At 40.0% G+C, this 13,663-nt stretch overlaps 1 protein-coding gene across 6 annotated transcripts in view; it reads left to right on the top strand.

Annotated features, from left to right (window-relative positions):
• The window catches only part of STX18 (syntaxin 18), a 120,729-nt gene that overhangs the window by 92,082 nt on the left and 14,984 nt on the right, over window positions 1-13,663 (top strand). For 3 of the 6 annotated variants that reach the window (XR_010116140.1, XM_063619381.1, XM_063619382.1), the window contains 3 exons: window positions 9,121-9,236; window positions 10,012-10,050; window positions 12,779-12,867. Coding sequence is in view for 5 of the 6 variants with exons in the window: in XM_063619381.1 (XP_063475451.1) it covers window positions 9,121-9,236; window positions 10,012-10,050; window positions 12,779-12,867 (244 nt within the window). In the remaining variant the exon portion in view is untranslated. The remainder of the gene's footprint in view (window positions 1-9,120; window positions 9,237-10,011; window positions 10,051-12,778; window positions 12,868-13,663) is intronic. The other 3 variants (XM_055246329.2, XM_055246328.2, XM_055246330.2) reach the window with 1 other exon arrangement.

Raw genomic sequence — 13,663 nt, forward strand, 5'->3', positions numbered from 1 at the left:
GCAGCTAGTTGGGCCAGTACTGAAGACCCTGCTAAGTCCCTTGTACAGATTGTACCAGTGTACTCTTTTCTTTGAATTATTTGCATTATTTATGGGTTGTTTCAGCAGTTTTCTTCTGTTCCTCCATTGGTCTGCATCTTGTCAGAGGAAAAAAATGTATATTGCTTTAAGACTTCACAAAAAAAACTGTCTTATTAAACCATTCTGCCTTTTGTTATTTCACAGTAATAGCAGCAGCAGCAGCAGTAGTGTAATCGTTGTAGTAATAGCTAATTTTTTGAGCTCTTACTATGTGATATAGACTGTGCTGAGTAAGCACTTACATGTAAAGCAGTAACTCTAACAAGAAAGATAGTCAGAGCCCCATTTTATAGGTGGGAAAACAGGCTAAGAAATTTTGTTAACTTGTCATTTAGTAACTGGAAAAAAATATCTGAAAATTCTGGCAGATGAGTATCTTGTCAAGCTAGTTTGAAAATTTGCTAATGTGTCAGGTTGCTCAATTCCTACATCCCAAAACTAATATTTGAGGTAAAATATTAAGTCATAGATGCTAAATTTAATAATCATATGTATATACCTAGTGTCAAACATGGAGCAAATCCTCAGTTTATCTTTAAATAGGTTTCTCTTTTGTGTTTTTAACTGGCTTTTTTTCCTTTGCTTAACACATTTTTTTTTGAGACTTACCCTTGCTGTGTTCTTCTTCATTGCTGAATGGTATTGCATTGCATGAAAGTACCTCCACTGGCTTATCCATCCTGTTGGTGGACATTTAGGTGTTCCCATTTTTCTTGGCTATGATGGATAAGGCTGCTGTAAACATTCTTTTATAGGCCTTTGTGTGGATTTATCTTTTCATTTCTTTTGGGTAAACAACCTAAAAGTGGGTTGTCATAGTAGAGATGTTTCTTAGACTTAGTAAGAAACTGTCTTAAGTTTTCCAAAGTGATAGCACCATTTGACACACTGTCCAGCAATGTATGAAAGTTACAGTTCCTCCACATGGCAGGATTTGGCGTTGGCCATTTTTTCTAGCCATTCTACTGGATGTGGAGTGGTATTTCACTGTGGGTTTAGTTTGCATTTCCTCACTGACTAATATCATTAATCACCTTTTCATGTGTTGATTGACTATTCATTTTCTTCCTATGAAGTATCTGTTCAAGTCTTTTACTCATTTCTGTATTGGAGGATTGTTTGGCTGTTGATTTGTATAGGAGTTCTTTGTATATTCTGCATATACATCCTTAGATACATGCTGCAAATATTTTTTGCTATTCTGTGGTTTATTTTCTTAATGATGTCTCTTGGTGAGCAGAAATGTTTAATTTTGAGGAAGTTGAATTTTATTAATTTTTACTTTGTCTACCCCAAGGTCACTAAGATATTCTTTTATGTTTTCTTCTAGAAGCTTTGTGATTCTGGGTGGTATGTTTAGGTCTATCATCTGTCTCAGACCAACTTTTTGATAGGATGAAATGGGGTTGAGGTTTATTTTATTCTATATAAATAACTGGGGTTAAGGCTTATTTTATTGTATATAAATATCTATTTATTATATCAATGTTTGTTTAAAGCACTTTCTTTTTCTCATTGAATTGACCTGGCATCATCATCTAAAGTCAGTTGACCCAAACATGTGTATTATGTCTGTTTCTGGACTCTATTCAGTATCACTTTTCTGATTGTCCTTATTCTACTGCCACACTGTCTTGATTACTGTGATTTTATCATAAGTCTTGGAATCAGCTAGTTGTAAATCTTTCAAGTTTCTAATTTTTCAGTATTGGTTTTGCTATTTTAGATTTTTTCTATATTTCCATATCAATTTTAGAATCAGCTTTTCAATTTCTTCAGAAAATCTGCTGGAATGTTTATAGGGATTATGTCGAATTTATAGATCAATTTGGGGAGAATGGACATCTTAACATCTATCCACAAACATAGTATATCTTTGCATTTATTTCTGTCTTCCACTTTATTTTTAAATTTCTTTTTCTCAGCAGTATTTTGTTATTTTCAGTGTAGACATCTTGCTCATCTTTTGTTAGATTTATTCCTGGATTTTTTTTTAATTCTATTGTAAATGATACCTTTTTTTAATGTTATTTTCCAGTTTCTCATTGCTAATATATAGAAATACAATTAATTTTTGTATATTGACCTGTCTATAACTTTGATTAATTCACATGTAGTTCTAGTAGCTTTTTTGGTAAATTCTTTTCTTTTTTTTTTTGTTTTTTGTTTTTGTTGTTGTTGAGACGTAGTTTCGTTCTTGTTGCCCAGGCTGGAGTGCAGTGGCTCGATCTTGGCTCACTGCAACCTCCGCCTCCTGGGTTCAAGCAATTCTCCTGCCTCAGCCTCCCGAGTAGCTGGGATTACAGGCGCCCACCACCATGCCCGGCTAATTTTTGTATTTTAGTAGAGACGAGGTTTCACCTCGTTGGCCAGGCTGTTCTTGAACTCCTGACCGCACCTCAGGTGATCCACCTGCCTCGGCCTCCCAAAGTGCTGGGATTACAGGCGTGAGCCACTGCACCCGACCTTTTTTTTGTAAATTCTATCAATTTTCTACATACATAATCATACCATATGTGAATAACAGTAGTTTTGCTTTTTAATCTTTATGCCTTTTATTTCTTGTTCCTTTCTTGTTTTATTGCACTGGCTAGGGCCTGAACCTCTGGTACCGTGTTGAATAGAAGTGATTAGGATGGACATCTTTTCCTTGCTCTTGATTAAGGGACAAGGATTTAATACTTCACCGTTAAGTATGAAGTGTTGGGATTATAGGCATGAGCCACTGCACCCAGCGCACCCATGTTTGTTGTTTTGTTTTCACATTTGTGGTTCTTTTTTTTATGTGTATATCACAGAAGTAGGTATTATGTAGCTGTTCTTTATCAGGTTAAGGAAATTTCCTTTCTTATTGAGGGATTTGCTAGAAGAACTCATGGAACTCAGAAACACTATTGTACTCATAGTTACAGTATATTATAGTGAAAGAATACAGATTAAAATCACCAAAGCTAAAAGGCACATAGGGCAAACTCCAGGAGAGACCAGGTACAAGCTTCTAGCTGTCCTCTCCCAGTAGAATAGTGTAGACAGCACTTAATTCTCCCAATATGTGATTCCCAATACCTGTGTCACCATGTATTGTCGATCGGGGAAGCTCACCTGAGCCTTGGTGTTCAGGGTTTTCATTGGGGGTCAGTGATGTAGATGTGAAGTGCTAGCATAGCAGGCCATAGTTAACTCAGTCTCCAGCCCCTCCAGAGGTCAAACTGATTGTCATGCCAGACCCCTGTTAACTTCAGTAGGGATGGCACTTGGTTCAAAGAGGCTGAAGAAGAGACCCCGAGCCAACAAACAAAACAGAGTTTATTTGGGGGAACTTATTTATAGAGCAGTCCAGTGGCAGTGGGCTGGACAGGAGAACCACTACTACTTGTAAAAAGAATGTAGTTTATATAGCACCTTCACTTAGCCACCCTCCCACCAAGCAACCTCCACATGACAGCCCTCATTACTTAAATTGCCATCAAGTGTGTCTGCCATGCACTGATACAGTGGCCCAAGGCCCCCAGTCATAAATCACTCTGTTAGCATAAACTATCTGGAATGCCCCCAGGTATACAAAGATACTCTCATCAGACAAGATATTCTAGGAGCTTAGAGGTTATCTCCCAGGAGCCAAGCAAGGGCCAGTTTTTTCCTTGGACTGTGCAGAATTTGAACACCACAAACCTGCTGAGTCATCCCTTTACTGCATACCTTATTCTCCTAGTTTGCTGAAAGTTTTTATCATCAGAGGATCTTGACTTTTTCAAATGCTTTTTCTACATCTAATGCAATGATCATGTAGGCTTTTTTCTTTTTTTGTTAAGGAAGTGTATTACATTGATCGATTTTCAAATGTTAAACCAACTTTGTATTCCTGGGTTAAACCCCATTTGGTCATGATACATTATTGTCTTTATATAGTGCTAAAATCAGTTTGCTTGTATTAAGGATGCTTTTATGTTCATGAAGATATGTGTCTAATTTTCTTTTCTTGTAATATCTTCATAGGTTTCTGAATCTGGGTAATACTGGCCTCATAAAATGATTTTGTAGTTGTTTTCTCTTCTTCTGTTGTTCACATCTACTGGGTCCTTACCTTGTTCCTCATCCTAGGGAAAACACTTGGGCTTTCATCATAAAGTATGATGCTAACTGTAGATTTTGTACGTATTTATCAGATTAAGAAGATCCCTTCTATACATGCTTTTCCCCATCTTGTTTGATTGCTCTAGAGCAGTGTATAAAGGTATGCATTCTATTTTACAGCTCCATAGTACTGCAGAGCGTCTTCCACCAGTTCCATGTTGATGGACATGTGGATTTTTTCCTAGGCCTTTGCCATATTAAAATTGAATTACAAAATTGCTATAATCAATAACTTTTTCATATTATTGTTATATCTTTGGGATAGAGTCCCGTAAGTGGGATTGCTGGATTGGATATTAAATACATGTTAATTTGCAGGATATTACCAAGGTTCCCTCCATAGGAGTCACACCGTTTGGCACTCTCACCATCAATATACGGAAGTGCCTACTTCACAGCCTGACCCACCCAGTATGTCTTCACATTTGGATGTTTTCACCAGTCCCAGTAGGCAAGAAATAATGACGCAGTGTAGTTGTTAATATGCATCATCTTCTTATGAGGAAGATTGAGCATTTTTCATGTGTTTAAAAGCCATTTGCATTTGTGTGAACTTTCTTGCCTAGTTTACTATAGGGCTGTTGGTCTTTTTCTCTTTTTACTTCACCTATGGTGGGGCTTTTTTTTTTTTTTTTTTTTTTAATAAACTTGTTATTTTAAGAGCAGTTTTCGGTTCATAGCAAAACTGAGCAGAAAGTACCAAGAGTTCCCATATACCCCTTTCACTGTCCCCCCACCCGCCAATACACTAATAGCCTTCGCCACCAATAGCCTTTGCCACCATCAACATCCCCCACCACTCATGGTGCTTTGTTTTGTTTGTTTTGAGACGGACTCTCGCTCTTTCGCCCAGGCTGGAGTGCAGTGGGTGATCTCGGCTCACTGCAAACCTCCACCTCCCAGGTGTAAGCAATTCTCCCACCTCGGCCTCCTGAGTAGCTGGGACTACAGGTGCTTGCCACCACGCCCGGCTAATTTTTGTATTTTTAGTAGAGACAGGCTTTCACCATGTTGGCCAGGCTGGGCTTAGACCTCAAGTGATCTGCCTTCCTCGGCCTTCCAAAGTGCTGGGATTACAGGGGTGAGCCACTGCACCCGGTTCACCCATTTTTTTTTTCCATATGTGTGGTTCATTTTTTTTGTGTGTATATCTCTGATGCATTTGGAATTTACCTTGGTGTACAGTGTAGGGAGAGGGAAAACATTTATTCTTTCATATAACTACCGATTATCCCAGTGCAACTTATTAAACCATATCATATATTAAATACATGTATGCCATTGAGTCTGGTTTTGAATTTTATATCCTATTCATTGGTCTGTCAATCTTTTCATGCCCTAATACCACACTTGGTTTTTTAGGGTTTTCTTGGCTATTATTCCCTCCCCCTCCTAATCTCCATGATATTTTCACTATAAACCTTTTCAAACATATGGCAGAATTGAATTTTACAGTGAACACCCATATACCTGTACCCTAGATTCGAGCATTTACATTTTACCATACTTGCTTCTTTTACCTGCCTATCATTCTATATGCATTTAGTCTCTTTTTAAAATAGATTTCAGAGTAAACTGCAATCAGTGCCCTTCCCCTTAAATACTTTAGTATGCATATCATTAACTAGAGTTCAATATTTGTTTACAGTTCTGACCATTCTTGCTTATTTCCAGATGAATTTCATAGTTGATTTGCCCAGCTTCAGGATGGGACCTGGTGATTTTTTTTTTATTGGGATCACATTACATTTATAAATTAACTTAGGGAAAACTAACATCTTTATATTTCTTTTTCTATCCAGGAATGATGTGTCCTTTCTTTCCTTTGTGTCTTTCAGGAATCTTTTTTGGTTTTTTACATATGGGCTTTGGGCTTAAGTTTATTCTAAAGTTTTTGTTGATATTGTTAGTTTTTTATCTTTTGTTTTGTTTTGGCTATTGTAAGTAGAATCTTCTCTTTCATATCTTCCAACTGTAAATGAGGTACATTATGATGAACATTTAAGTCATTTTGTTATTGTTGTTATAAGCAGTCCTGTGGTGAATATCCTTATAACTTTATCTTTGTGCATATTTGTGATACTTAGAATAGCAGATTATATTTTCCAAAGAAAGCTGCCCCCAAATATATCCCATACCACATGCTCTTCTTAAAAAGTGATGTTACTGCTCCATTGAGAAAGCAAATTGGGGTCTGTGTTTCTTCCCCTTGAACTCCAGTGGACCATTGTGAATGTGTTGGGTAGTAGAATGTGGCCAGAATTATGATATCTGACTTCTAAGGCTAGGTCACGAAAGGTATTGAAGCTTCCACCAAAGTCTTTAAGACTGCCAGCCCTGCAGGCAGCCAGCTGCCATGCACCAGTAACACACTCATGCAGCTCCATGAAGAAGAAGTGAGGCTCCCAGCAAGCACCAACTTGCTAGCCATGTGTGTGGCCTCCTTGGAAGTGAACCCTCCAGCCCTGGTCAGCCCTTCAGAAGACTGCAGCCCTAGTTGCCTTCTAACTGCACCCTCCTGAGACACGCAGAGCCAGAACCACCCAGCCAAGGTGTTCCCAAATTCCTGACCCCAAAAACAGTGATCAGTAATAAATCTCACTGTTTCAAGGCACTAAGTTTTATGACTCAGCTGTAGTAACCAGAACAATTAAAAAAATTGATAACAGTTACTTTTGAAAAATTTTTTTGTTAAATTTTGTAGAGGACCATTTCCTAAATAGTCTTTTTTAGAAACCTACTCTCAAACTCTATGAAGAGAGTCTCTGCAATCAGATTATTTACAAATACCATCCTTTTTGGAAATTCAAAATGTATTTGAGCATATTAAAGGCTCTGAAAACTTACATAGTGAAACACCTATCTAGCTTTGACTCAACTTTCTCAGACTGATTCGATCACAGAAGTCCTTTCCCACAGCCCAGGATGGGTAGAATATACCCCACATGGAGGAGCTGTTATGAGCATGGGCTTCAGAGCTAGGTTCCCTGAGGTCATGTCCCAGCCCAGCCATTTGCTGACTGTGACCTGGGCAAGTTTCCTAACTTCTCTACACCTCAGTTTCCTCCTTTGTTAAAAGATTGTTAATACTAGTACCTACTTGATGGGGATATTCAAAATTAAATAAATTTATCCATATAAATTGCTTAGAAAAAATGTCCACTATATGAGCCATTAACAAATGTTAGTTGGCATTAGTAATATCACCCTAATATGCATTTACATTGTTCCTTTAATTACAGTCTCTCTGCCTAACAATATGGAATTTATCCTAGATAGCACTCTGCCTGTAATTTTATAGTGTTTATGTAGATTCTAGTAAAGCTATTACAAAGCCTGTTGTTGCATAACCAAAATGTTTTCTTATTAACCAGTTACTTGTATTTATAATGCACTCATTCATTCAACGTAAATTTATGCAACAGAATACCAGGCACTAATCCAGACTCTGGGATCTAGGAGCAAGGCTGACAACGAACAGATAAATAAACAGGGGGATTATAGACTGCGATAACTGCTATGGAGAAAACAGATGCAGAGGAGTGGGAGGCGGCCTTTCCTTGACAGAAGAGTCAGAGGTGGCCTCTCTGAGTAGGTGAAATTGAGCTGAGCCCTATAGGTGGGAAGGAAGACGATGCCCTGGGAAAGAGCCTGTGGAGAAGAAGCAGGGGAATGTCAAGTGCAGAGGACTCAGTCCTGAAACAAGTCTGTGCCTTCAAGTGGGTATTTAAGGACTTGTGCTTTCAGAGCTAACTTATATTAAGATGTGACTTAGAACATGTACGTGTGTGGGTATAGGTATATATATGTGTGTATGAGTACATATGTTGGGGGGTATGTGTGTGGGGGGGTATGTGTGTGTATATATGGGTAGGGGGTATATATGCATGTGTTTGTATGTGTGTATGTATGTGGGAGTATATGTGTGTGTATGTATGGGGGTATATATGAGTGTGTGTGTATGTATATATGTGTATGTAGATATATGTGTGTGTGGAAGGGTATATGTGGGGGGTATATATGCATATGTGTACATATATGGTGTGTGTGTGTATGTAGGGGGTATTTATGTGAGTGGGGGGTATATATATGTAGTATATGTATGTGGGTGTGTATGTATGGTATGTGTATATGTGTGGGTATATGTGTGTGTGTTTATGTGGGTGAGTATATGAATATATGTATATATGTGGTGTGTGTGTATATGTGGGGGATATACATGCATGTATGTATATATGTGGGGTATGTGTGTATGTAGAGGGTATATATGTGTGGGGGGTATATATATGTTGTATATATATTGGGTGTATACATGTGTGGGTATGTGTGTGGGGGTATATGTGTGGTGGTATATATGTGTGTGGGTATATATGTGGGAGGGTATGTATATATGTATGCGTGGTTATATATAATATATATGTGTGTGTGGTGTGTGTATATGTGTGGGTATACATGGGGGTATATGTGTGGGGGTATATATACATATGAATATATGTATAATATGTATTATATATTATAATTAATAACATACTCAGCAATCTTTTTGCATTAGTGTCAACTGCTGGATAAGCATCAATCCAGCTTCCTGGGTTTGTTGAGTGTGGTATGTCAATCTATGGAGTGTATTCAGCACATGTCGACTGCAGCCTTCCCCTGCATGCTGGTCACTGTGCCGTGGCTGCAAATGCAGAGGGCATGCACAATCTCTACCCTGCAGGCACCAATGCCAGTGTTAAGTGCCCCAGTGGAGGTGTGTCCAGATGGCTACTGGGCCCAGAGGCAGTCACTGCTCCCCAGTACAGGGACACACAGCAAAAGTGCAGAGTCACATGTGACTCCTTCTGTTGTGTAAAAGGAATCCTGTTATGGAAATAAAATACCTGACTGCTAATTATTTATTTTTAGATCTAAGCTGGAACCAGAACCAAATACAAAGACAAGAGAATCCACATCTTCTGAGAAAGTTTCACAGAGTCCTTCAAAAGACTCTGAAGAAAACCCTGCCACTGAAGAACGTCCAGGTACGAATTGAGATGAAAATCTCGCCTTGCATTTCTTCTTTGTGGCATGTTGGCAGGAGTACAGCACGGGAACGAAGTAGCACAGTCTCAGACATGTTTTGGTGTTCGTATTTGCATAAAGCAAAGGAAGCAGGAGGTGGCAGCCTTTGTGTCTGTCACAGTTGATCTCATCAGTGCCACGGAGGCAGGGGGTGCATTCACCCAGTCACCCGGGAGCTGGTGGGGTCCGGGAGAAAGGGCCTGCTGGAGGGGTGAGGCCGGGAGCTGTCTGCCTCAGGAGCCCTGTGTGCCGGCCTCAGGAGAGGCAGCATTGCCTCTCTGGCAGCCATGCCCTGCATGTCAGCTCTGAGCTGCCAGGCCTGCGTCTGGGTAGAGTGTACAACCTCAGCGGCCTTTCACAGCCAGTCAAACCAACAGGACAAAATGCAAATCTGAACTGATGTGCTGCCTGTCACCACAGATACTAGAGGGCCCATGGCTTAGAATAGTTTCTGATGCACAGGAGATACAGAAGAAATACAGGGTCTCCATGAAGTCCGAAAATGTGGGGGGACATACACAGTGTGGTCATGGATGTCTGCGATCTGTGTGTCTGGCTGGTACCCCCGCATAGGGATGCCTGCATAGTTTACTGTATCTCAAAGGCAGAGTGGAGCAGGGTTCTTTGTGTGAATCACAGGGTGATGGTATGCTGGAGCCAGGAGAGACCTGGGAGTCCCCTTTAGCATCCTTCTCCATAGTCTCATGGCAGTTCTTATTAACTCTTGTCTTCCAGATGCTAGGCACGGTCCTGGACATATCACAGAAATTACAGGTTGAGTATCTCTTATCTGAAATGCTTGGGACCAGAAGTGTTTTGGATTTAGGGTTTTTTCAAATTTTTGCATATTTGCATTGTACTTACCAGCTGAGCTTCTCTAATGTGAAAACTAAAATCTGGAAAGCTCCAATGAGTATTTCCTTTGGTTGTCACATTGGAGCTCAATAAGTTTCAGGGATGTGATTCCTGCCCTCAGGGAGCCCACAGTTGATGGGAAAGATAAGACTCTAGCCCCTGGGAGAAAATAAGTAAAGTAAGTAGTACCTCAAGAGAGAGCAGAGGGCCAGGGAGACTTCAAGAGGAGGTGGCACTAAGAAGTGAGTCTGGGCCAGGTGCAGTGGTTCACACCTGTAATCCCAGCACTTTGGGAGGCCAAGGCAGGTTGGATCACCTGAGTTTGGGAGTTCAAGACCAGCCTAACATGGAGAAACCCCAACTCTACGAAAAATACAAAATTAGCCGGGCGTGGTGGCGCATGCCTGTAATCCCAGCTACTCGGGAGCCTAAGGCAGGAGAATCACTTGAACCTGGGAGGTGGAAGTTGCAGTGAGCCAAGATCGTGCCATTGCACTCCAGCCTGGGCAACAAGAGTGAAATTCCGTCTCAAAAAAAAAAAAAAAGAAGTGAGTCTGGATGTGAAAAAATAAAAAATGAAAGCTTAGAAAGTTCTAGACAGAGGCAGCAGCATGAGCAAATGCTCAGAGGCCAGAAAGCCTGGAGATTGGGTGGAATATAGTCAGTAAAGAAGACCGCTTGGGATCAGTGAAGCCCATCAGTGGGAGGAGAGGTGGGAGTAAGCTTGGAAGGGTGGGTGGGGCCTTGAATGCCAGACTAGGGAGTCTGGACTTGCCTCTGTGGCACCAGGGTGCATGGGTAGCCTGGGCAGAGGACTGGCATGGTGGGTGCTGTGCTTCAGGCTGATCCTTAGGGCAGCCTGTCAAGAAGGCTTCTGATGGCCACAAATGAGCATGTGGTAGAGTGTGAGTTCTGCTAAGAGAACTTTCCCATTCTAGCTCAGAGTTAATTTATGCTTGGTTCAGATATGAACAAGGTTTCTGTTTCTAATTTTGATGTTTTTTTCCTTAAAAAAGAAATCAACAACAGTAAAAGCTTGAAATGATACCATAATGAGGACAAGTAGGAGACAGCTCATAAGGTGGGGGTGGGGGTGGATGAAAGTACAAATGTTCCTACCCAGAGAATGTCATCTCAGGAAAATACCAGATCATTTCTAAAGATACTTTTAGCCAACCTTTGACAAACACATGTTTTTCTATAATGGCACTTCTGGTCAAAACAGCCATTTTTCTCAAAGCCTGCATGCACTAAGTTGTGGATGACATGGAGTTTTTTTTGTAAAGATATATTTCTAATAAATAACCATAACTTTCAGGCATGGCCTGCCTAGTCAGCTTTCTCTACATTGTTGCTATCATTATGTTCTCTTCCCCTATTCAAAGATCTGGACTTGTTGCCATCTCATGGGGCTGAGATTGACCACAGGAAATATACTGAGATTGAGGAAAAAAGGAAAAAGAAGCAATATTTGCCTTTGAGTACTTGGAAGCTCACTGATAAGCCCTGAGACACAGACACAAGATGACTTCATTACAGTCTCCCCCGAGGATCCATACCTGCCATCCCTCTTCCCTCTGCTCCCAACCCTACCCCGCTGATGAACTGCACAGACCTCTTACTGTCATCCTGGGCGGCAGCAGTCCTTTCTAGGGGCCTGTGGTATTGACATGCTTCAATGGAGGATGCATCACCTTTCCTTGACCATAATGAAAAAGTTCTCCAGATTAAAATGTTCCTACGCTCCCATTCAGCAGTTCCATGCCCAGGTATCTGTCCTAGAGAGTCACTCCAGCATGTGCACAAAGCACAGACCGGGACACAGTACCATTACACCAGTGAACAGTCTGAAACCACTGAGGTCTGTCAGCGTAGTTATGGCTAAAGACTAGTGTATCCTCACGATGGAATATCATGCAGCAATTTAAAAGAACAAGGTAGATCTACTTGGACCATCTCCAAGATCTATCAATAAATCATACAAAGCAAGTTTTAGAACAGCATGTTACTATTGATATCTGTGTGAAAAGCAAGCAGCCATACACACAAAACTGTATTACTTGAATTTCATGGGTAGGCAGGGACTCATATATCTTTGTATGTGAATATGTTTAGATAAAATCTATGAAGCTACATCAAAGCAGTAACTTCTGGGAGAGGAATAGGATTGGAGAACGGTATATCACTTCCTGTGTACATATATATATATGTATGTATATATGTATATATGCACATGTATTTTTTACAATAAAAATATCTATCTCTTACAGTCTTTAAAAGTAGACAGGGATGTATGTGTCTTGAAGTAAAACATACTTTAAGACTCATTCTGAAGAATTCTGAAGACATTCTGAATAATGTCCATTTAGTTTGCAGCCATTGCTGACATCAGTGTGATACTGAAACTGTGCATAGGTCCCCCTCCCCATCACACACACACATGCACGTGCCTGCACAAAGACAATTTAAAGTCTAAATGTGAAAGAATCATGTCTGCAGTGCCTGAATATTAGCCCAAAGATCATGAAATATATAGACAAAGCTGTAAGATTCTGTTCCATCTCATGTTTGTGTTATGACTACATCCTAAGCCAGCCTATTCTAAAACAAATATTTGGTCTTCTATTTTCAATTTTTTTTTTAACAGAAAAGATTTTGGCTGAAACACAACCTGAACTGGGAACGTGGGGAGATGGCAAAGGCGAAGATGAGTTATCCCCAGAAGAAATACAAATGGTAATGCTATTCTCTGCCTAATTATTTATTTTTAACTGGTTTTCATAAGACTGTTTCATTGAGGAGAAACTCATCCTCAATGCCCTTGCCCTTATTTTTATACTGAGTTTTAAAATGTGTATTTTATATACACTTTCCCATTTGATTTCCTAATTCTTACGGTGCTTTTCATATGCTTTAAATTTGCAGTAGCATAATTAAAGAAGACATTTTGCCTTGGAAGATTTTTTACTAATAATAGATGTCTTTTCAACAACAGTAAAATAGTCTTCTAGACTAAATGGGTCTTTAATAAATGCCACTATGATGCTTTTTAATTGTTTGAATTGCTAATGCTATGGTAATGTGAAAAAAGTAAGATAATGACTGAAAAGTGAAAAGAGTAACACCTTAACTACTGATAGCACCTCCTTTTAGTTACCTGCCCTCTGGTTTCCAGCTGCTATAGCTTATCATCTATGGGTGGGTTTCAAAAGGAAGCTGATAGGTCTGCCAAGCCCCTGCCAGCTCACCTCCAGCAGTGTCTGTGTGCAGCTCATCTGGACACTGGTGTGACAGAAGCCAGATGGAATATGCTATCTGTGTGTGGGAACAGATGTCACCTAGAGCTGCTAGGATGTGTCAATGTCCTCTGCCTAAGACGTGGGGAATGTGACTACCATACAGCATGCCTCCAGTGACTCTGCCTGGCAAGTGATAGCATTTTAAGTGTGCAGCAGTTTGCAGTAGACAAAACTTTTTGATTCTCATTTTATCCATGATACTCTTAATAATTGCACAAAGAGGTGGTGGAACA

Source organism: Symphalangus syndactylus, chromosome 16 (assembly GCF_028878055.3).
Source record: "Symphalangus syndactylus isolate Jambi chromosome 16, NHGRI_mSymSyn1-v2.1_pri, whole genome shotgun sequence".
In the NCBI taxonomy this organism is placed as follows: Eukaryota; Metazoa; Chordata; class Mammalia; order Primates; family Hylobatidae; genus Symphalangus; species Symphalangus syndactylus.